Source organism: Beta vulgaris, chromosome 1, assembly GCF_026745355.1.
Source record: "Beta vulgaris subsp. vulgaris cultivar EL10 chromosome 1, EL10.2, whole genome shotgun sequence".
NCBI classification, from domain to species: domain Eukaryota; kingdom Viridiplantae; phylum Streptophyta; class Magnoliopsida; order Caryophyllales; family Amaranthaceae; genus Beta; species Beta vulgaris.
Genome location: NC_079202.1, coordinates 59,619,169 through 59,627,495, shown reverse-complemented (window position 1 = coordinate 59,627,495; position 8,327 = coordinate 59,619,169). Strand labels below are relative to the sequence as shown.

At 36.1% G+C, this 8,327-nt stretch overlaps 1 protein-coding gene across 1 annotated transcript; it reads right to left on the bottom strand.

The window, feature by feature from the left end:
* Nucleotides 1-489: 489 nt before the first annotated feature.
* On the bottom strand, nucleotides 490-2,794 carry LOC104887144 (40S ribosomal protein S19-2). Its single transcript, XM_010671745.2, has 4 exons — nucleotides 2,633-2,794; nucleotides 1,399-1,489; nucleotides 1,097-1,280; nucleotides 490-801 (listed from the first exon to the last, which is right to left on the bottom strand). The coding sequence occupies exons 1-4, from the start codon at nucleotides 2,720-2,722 to the stop codon at nucleotides 726-728; spliced, it is 441 nt and encodes a 146-aa protein (XP_010670047.1). The 5' UTR covers nucleotides 2,723-2,794; the 3' UTR covers nucleotides 490-725.
* Between the last annotated feature and the right edge of the window lie 5,533 nt (nucleotides 2,795-8,327).

The window sequence follows — 8,327 nt, the reverse complement described above, 5'->3', positions numbered from 1 at the left end:
ACATGACTATATGAGTGAAAATCATAACGAACAATATCATCATCCCAGATTCCCAGTCCACAAATGCGAGTAAAACAAACCGATCCAAACCCAAAACTAAACACGGAATACCTTCTATAAACCGTCGACAATACTGCTCGCCTGCTCTACCAACAATTAAGATCTAACAACTACACTTTGATAAATTGATTATGCATGTAGAGAGATTTAGCACACTGGTCAACCCCTTAGGAAAGGGGTAAACTAATAAAAGACGGAGGGAGTACTTGCGAAGGTCACTTTTATAACTGATTAACTGGTATATCTAACCCATTTTAGGGAGCAAATAAATCCATTGGATTGGATTGCTAACATAAATCATCTTGTTATTTTTCTAAAACATCTTATTCCTTGTAATGACTCTCAGCTCAAGTGCTCAACTACATCTTTTTTTCCTAACCGCAACGTTAAGAATCCCTCTGAAACCAAAGGGAACAAAGAAGTCCCAAATATCCGAAATGAACACATCAAGCACACAGCACAATAACAAGGTCCATAACAAACTATCCATCCAACTTGTGTTCCAAGCAGACACATGAGGGTATATAAACCAATGCTAGAATTCACCCATCAGAAAAACAAAATTGTTTGTTCTTAACCAAGTAAAACAAAAACCCTAAATTAATCGAATATGCTACCATCATATCCTCAGACAGTGCTCAAAGTACAATCCTCAAATTCACTTCTCAAAGAGCAGCATCAGTGATGTGTCCAGCAACTTGGTCAAGATCTCTCTGCCCACTGGATGTGATTTTCCTCCCACTGAACCAAAATAGTACAAAGTAGACAATTAGCGGAGCATAAAACTATCTTAAAACAACAGTGCATACAAATTAGAAACTCCAGAGGTATTTGAATGAAGTTTTGGAACAGAACAGATGTGATATTATTAATCATGAATTAGTTTGGTTGAGGTAACTTAGGTATGCAACCTTATGCCAATGCGTTACTTGTCCCCCTGATCCCCTATGAATTCAGATCCCCATAACTCCCCTTCTACAATGAATTTTAAAACCATACTTTGAATGAACCAGATAACTAAAGACAAACAACTCACCCTCTGGGATCAATCTCAACAATTTTGGTTTCCTCGAGCTGTTGAAGGATGTGTCGTGCAACAGCACCACTGCTTTTGCCGAAGTGACGTGGGCGGCTTCCATTTCTTTTACTTCCACCATAGATTCTACGGAAAGCACCAACACCAAGACCACCTCTCAAGTAGATCTTCCTTGCCATTGAAGCTTCAAGCACAACACAGATATGTACAATCAATTATAAGAAGAGAAAAAAGTCACCATGCTAGTTAAAACTATGTAATGCAAAAATGTCAAAGAAGTGAGGAGATAGAGCAATGCTTACCAGCCCTAATGTAGTACCAATCAGGGTCATAAGGGGCAAGTTCCTTCAGAACACCAGTCTTAACAATGTCAGTCCAAGGGGGGAGCTCAATCTGTCACAATCACAGGAAAATGAATTAGACTATTAGGTTCATGAAAATTTTACTTCCTCCGCTAAAAGCTCCAAATAGGAGCAAAACACTTTCAGTACAATTATAATGTACAAAAGATAAGGTCGATATTCCTTAAATTATAAACAATAGTACAATTCAGATTCAATTGACACATTGATCACAAATTCTATACAGGCAAACATCACACGTACAAGATAGCAGACTATGCCACAAACCTAGAAGGGAATGAATGTAAATACTCTGAGAATTAGTGTTGTACAGATATCTAATCCAACCTCCTAACAGAATTAAGCGAACCAAATGCACAAATACATTGTGGAGCTAACGAATAGATAAATTCAACGGGCTAACTAAAGTCATCATTCCATAAACTGTAACAGACAGCTATACAATTCTGATAAAAAGTATTACATTATTCAGAAATTCGATACAGGCAGCAAACATGTGTAGAATAGCATAGTAGCCACGAACCTAGAAGAGAATGAATGTTAGTACTACCACCAATAGTATTCTACACAAACAATGGGAAACCTATAATCCAATCTCCTATTAGATTCAATCCAGCCACATGCTCAAACAAACCTTATTGCTAATGCATCTGACCAGAAACTTCTAATACCAGCATAAGTCAATCGATTTATCAAAGAATGAAATTGCAAAAGATCACAAAAGTTGAGTTCCAAATCATACATGGTTAGAGAGAAATTAAACCCAAATTTTTAGAATCCTACCGAGACTACATTCTTTGCTCTGTTGAGCACAAAAACAGTTTCAATCACCATTACTTAACCATTAAATTAGTTTCTCACAGCACATTCAAAACAACCACCTCTAAAACTCGTAGGTAAACATAATTTAAACAAAAAAAAAAAAAAAACTACGGCAAATTTATGAAATCACTTATGTCGTTAAATTGATTAATAAAAATTACAGTTTTAAAATACTCTCTCAAAAAACCAACAATTCTTCTCGACCCATCAAATAAATTCACAAAATAAAGCATACCCATTTAAAAAATAAGCACAAAAACCAAACGGATGACATCAAATCACTGATCTAATTAAACCATACAAAACCCTAAAAAATACAGATTTAAACAAAGATATAAGCTTTGATTTATACCTTGCCAGAACGCTTGAGGTGAGCAGCATAGGCCTTAACAAAATCATGGGGTGAAACATCCTTCACAGTGATAGAAGGTCGACGCTCCATTTTCTCTCTCCTCTTTTTTTTTGCGCAAAACTCACCTTTCCTCTTGCTCCGGCCTCCAAAATTGCGCAGAAGTCAGTATGGGTTTTGGTGTTAAAACTAGCGCACTCTTTTATATATGGGGCTTTGCTTCATGTTTCTCTTTCTTTGGGCTTTATCAAGTAAATTAAGTACTAGTTTTTATATGCACGCGATGCGTGCGAAAATACGTAGAATTTTTTTTTAAGGAATGTAAAAAATTAAATTAATTGTTAATTATATTTAATAAATTAGGAATATTTGAATTGTTGATGGTTTTTTTATAATGTCTTTTTTTATTTTTTAAATTAATTAGGTAGTTTCCTTTTTTATTTTTAAATTAGAGTAAGCAGTTAGAATAGAGATGTAATGAGGGTAAAATGGGGTTTATAATATTTTGGTGTCCTACCCCTCTTCCCATATAGAATAGAGATTAGGCAATGCCGACACATACTTCATGGGCCTGCTTCAAAATCATGTTCAAAAAAATTTTGATTATTTTTTTTGGAAAAAATTTTGATTATTTTTTTTGGAAAAAAAAAATTGTCAAGTCATCTATTCATATTTTTGTTTTTTTTCAAAAATAGAGTTTTGCATAGATTTAAATACATAATAGTTATTAGACCCGGGATATGCCCCGGGTAAGAAAATTTTCATTTATTAATATTGTACTTTGATATGATATCACTAAATACAATTTGGTCTAGTGGTTAAAACTTTAGTAAATGAACTTGAGGTCACGGGATCAAAACCTATACTATGCAATTTCTAATTTTTTTCATTGTACATGGATTATATGAAAACTTTATTTAGTCAATTTTTATTTTATTTTAGATTTTGCGTCGATTATATGAAGTCGGGTGAATTCGAATGATACTCTTACTAAGTTGTGCTGATCCTAAAGAAGTCATTAGAAGAAACAAACATCCCAAAGACAAACATACACTGTCAAGGAGAAAAAAGGAAAAGGAAAACTAGAAACATAGAAACATATCACTTCTCCCCTATCCCAGAAGAGCTCGCCACGAACTCCTTGTCTTTCAGGTAGACGTCCAAAACATGACTCGGCGCCGTAATAAACACCACTCTTTCCTCCTTCTGATCCACTGCTCCAGCCGCCAGGATGTGCGCCACCTTGTTACCATCTCTCTTAGTGTGTGTGAACTCCACCATCCAGTCCCTCGTTAGGAGAATACAGATGTCCATAATTATCACCCCCAGCGGGTGATTTTCAGCCTCCAGAGGTTGCGACAACAAATTGACCACCCCTTTAGCATCACATTCCACCTCCATTTTCCGGTAGTTGCAATCCCAAGCAATCTGAAGGCCCTCCCTGATAGCCATTAATTCTGCCGCCTCCAAAGATGCAATTTATATTTAAAAGGAATATTCTTTCTCCAAATCTCTTTCCAAATGGCAGTCTCGCTACTTTCCCTATTAATGCTAGCAGCTAGGTAGTAGGCAGACTTTACACTGAAAACCCCCCTCTTATCGAACTTCCAAATATAGTCATCTTCTCCCACCCCCACAGAAGCAAGAGGAATCTCCCTAATTTGTTTCAATATGTTCGAAGGAATCATATGAGAAATTTGCCTAGTATCCCATCTACCTCCCACAATGATCTCTTTCACCTGCCAATGCGACATATACTCAGGAATATCACACGTCACAACCTTCACAAGAGGTTCGTTACCTACCCACCAGTGATACCACAAGGAAGTATTTCTTCCATCCTCAATTCTTCTAATCAAACCCCTTTCCCTTTCACAATATCTCGCCAAATTGGGGAGTGATTCCCTCTTGCACAGGCATTAAGAAACGACCCCTTCTTCCAGTACCTGGCATTAAGAAAAGATGATGACGGATCATTTTAGGCAGACGTTTACCACCTCTCATTATAGTCATCCTAGGAGAGTTAATTTTCAGAATTCTTTGATGATTTGTGCTGACTGGAAAGACCGCCTTAGTAGGAAAGTGGAATACCTCTCATTACCGCACAAAGCATCCATATAAATAGGCATGGGGCTCCCTTTGTGTAGGTACATCTTAAATATAACCTAAATTTTTTTAGCACAACTATCATGTGTGTATTTACCAGTGTTCAAAAATACATTATAAAATAAATATACTATAGAACTGGATTATATACAAAAGTACGGAACCTTCCAAGTTCGAATGAATCATCTTGAGGTCTCCCTAAAGGTCTCCGTGTTAGATGATGAACTGTAAATCGTGAAATATAACTGACTTTTGCTCAATTTCATTAATAGCCACACACTTGAAAGTAAGAAAGGTAAGGAAAATCCCTACACTAAGTATTGTAGTTGGGAATTCGGTACTTATTACCTTAAGGTTAGAAAGTAAATCCCTAACCAACTACAGCAAACAAGCTCTGAAAGAAAGTATTGCAGTACGATATATATATATATATATATATATATATTGAAAAAAAAGTAATTCAATACAATATAATATAGAGTTAGTATTGTGTCGGACTCGTCCGACCATAATCTTTGGTCGGACGACTTTCAGGTAGTTTCAATTTTTCTCAGTTAGTCTTAATTTTTTTTCAGTTAGTCTTAATTTTTTTTTCAGTTAGTCTTCATTTTTTTCAGTTAGTCTAAATGAAAGTAACTTAAGTCTAACTGAAAGTAACTTAGGTCTAACTGAAAGTAACTTAGGTCTAAATGAAAGTAACTTAGGTCTAAATGAAAGTAGCTTAGGTCATTTTTTTCCAGGTAGTCTTCATTTTTTTTCAGGTACTCTTCATTTTTTTTCAGTTAGTCTTCTTTTTTTTCAGTTGGTTTCAAGTATTTTTAAACACTAACTGAAACATATACCAACTGAAAGAAATAAAGAACTAACTGAAAGAATAAAAAGACCAACTGAAAGGCAGCTTCCTTCATGCTCTGCTCAAACTTTCCCTTCAATTCTTGCTCCCTTTCAGATTTCTTCTGAGCCTTCCCCACATACCACTCTTTGTCATCAAAATTCTTACCATTTAATGCCTCGACGGCAATGGCAGCATCATCTGCACTGTCATAGTTAACAAACCCAAAACATCTCGATTTCTCGTCCGCATCCCTCATCATCCGCTATATGCTGCTTCTGTTGTTTGGTGTTTCGTCAATTTTCAACAAAGAGGAGATAATGATATGTGCACACTTGCTCATTGAGAATTAACTGACATTTCTTTATACATCTGACAGGGGAAGCAAAATCACATCAAGTGGCCAGCGTGTTCTTGATCAAGTTGCTTGCACAATCGGTGTTGCTTCGGTGTAAGACACTGGTTTACACTGCTACTAACGCGTCAATCTCTTTGGATTGTCAGTTCTTGAAACTAGGTGTGTAGATGAAGTGAATCAGATTTCTACTTTTTGTGGCCTATGTTGAACTTGTTACTTTTGAGATACTATGCTAGTTGTCGGCTTCAGGGTTGTGAAATTTTATCAATGAAATATATATCTACTACTTGATTTTTGTCGTCGTATCGTGTATCACCTGACTGTCGGCGGCGAAGAGCTTTCGGGTAGGATTGGTAGCATCGGTGATGAGAACTTATTTTGGGCTCAACCCGTCTGACAGTAAGTATTGGTCAGACGGTCTGACCCAATACTTTCACTATAATATAAAGTCGTGGTATAGTGAAAGTATTGATTTAAAACATATTTGAAGCATAAAAATAATTATCATTGCAAATCTAGGTATTGGCTTGAGTTGGGTTCTCTATTACTTAAAATCAATGTTAATCAAAATTTGGATAGGTTATATAGTTTTATAGTACATTTGGCCTGCTATTTTTGTGCTCTAAAAAACATAATCAACTATCGATTTCCTTTCTTCTTGTCTGGTTCAATCCCTCACCAATGATAATGGTTACCATTCATTTTCATTTATTGGTTTGAACTAAACACTCATTAAAAGTTTCATAACCATTTTTTTTACCAATCATCTCCTCGATATGTTTTCATTTCCTTCCATTCCATATCTTGAACTAAATAACCCATAATGTAAATGTCAAGTACTCCAACTGAGATTTCCATTGGTCAATTTTGCTTTCCATGGGTCAATTTTGATTATCAAGCCACCAAGAACGTTTTTTAAAACTCTTTGACCTCCGAATTTGGAGTATCCTACTTTCACGTAATTCACAGGGTTCAACAAGCAATCGATATTTCACGATCAAGGGTGTAGTACTCTTTGTGGTAGTGGTCCTTATATATCGTATTACCAATCGAAATATGGTCGAAAGAAAAAATCTCTATTTGATAGGGCTTCTTCCTATACCTATGAATTCCATTGGACCCAGAAATGATACATTGGAAAAATCCTTTTGGTCTTCCAATATCAATAGGCTGATTGTTTCGCTCCTCTATCTTCCAAAAGGAAAAAAGATTTCTGAGAGTTATTTCCTGGATCCGAAAGAGAGTACTTATTTATTTCTTTCCTAGGTGGCTTGTTTTGGTTTTGGTGCATTTCATGTAACAGGCTTGTACGGGCCCGGAATATGGGTGTCCGATCCTTATGGACTAACTGGAAAAGTACAACCTGTAAGTCCAGCATGGGGCGTGGAAGGTTTTGATCCTTTTGTTCCAGGAGGAATAGCCTCTCATCATATTGCAGAAGGGACATTAAGCATATTAGCCGGTCTATTCCATCTTAGTGTCCGTCCGCTTCAACGTCTATTCAAAGGATTACGTATGGGCAATATTGAAACCGTTCTTTCGAGTAGTATTGCTGCTGTCTTTTTTGTTGTTGCTGGACTTTAATTGTATGGTAGGAGTAGGGGTGTTAACGAGCCGAAACGAGATCGAACATATTCAGGCTCGGCTCGGCTCGACAATGATTCAGATTGAGCTCGGCTCGAGCTCAAGGCTCGTCGAGCTTAATAATTGAGGCTCGGCTCAAGCTCGAGAGGACCGAAATCAAGCTCAGCCATTAGGTACAGCCCAATGAATTACTTATTCATTAGGTACGGCCCAATAAATTATTGTCAAACTTTTGTTAAGCATGGATGTTAAAGAATAATCTTTAATTGATAGGCTAGGCCCAACATGCATAAGATTTCTCCAACTATACTCGCTGTTTAATAGAGCAACTCCCACAATACTCTTACTTCTCTGTCGATGTGGGATTTAATCCCATCTAACCCCTAACACTATGTTGCACTGAAAAAATGAAATAAGCAATGTGGGATCTAATCCCAACTAATCTCCTAGCATTCTTATAGTACACCGAAAGCTGCTTGTAGGCATTTGCTATTAGGATATGTTAATTCTTTCATTATGTATTATATATATATATATATATATATATATATATATAGGGGTAGGATCCGCTGAAAACAGTTATTAATCTGAAAATTGAAAACGGGGTAACTTTTACCACTTTTAGGGTAACTTTATGTACTTTAGGGGTAACTTTTACCTGTTTTAGGGTAACTTCATTATATTACAGATAAATTTATATATTTCAAGGGCAACTTTATATATGATAAGGGATAACTTTTAGTACGTTTACGATAACTTTATTATGTTGCAATTAATTTTCATCGTTCTAGGGTAACTTTGAGTATTATAAGGATAAC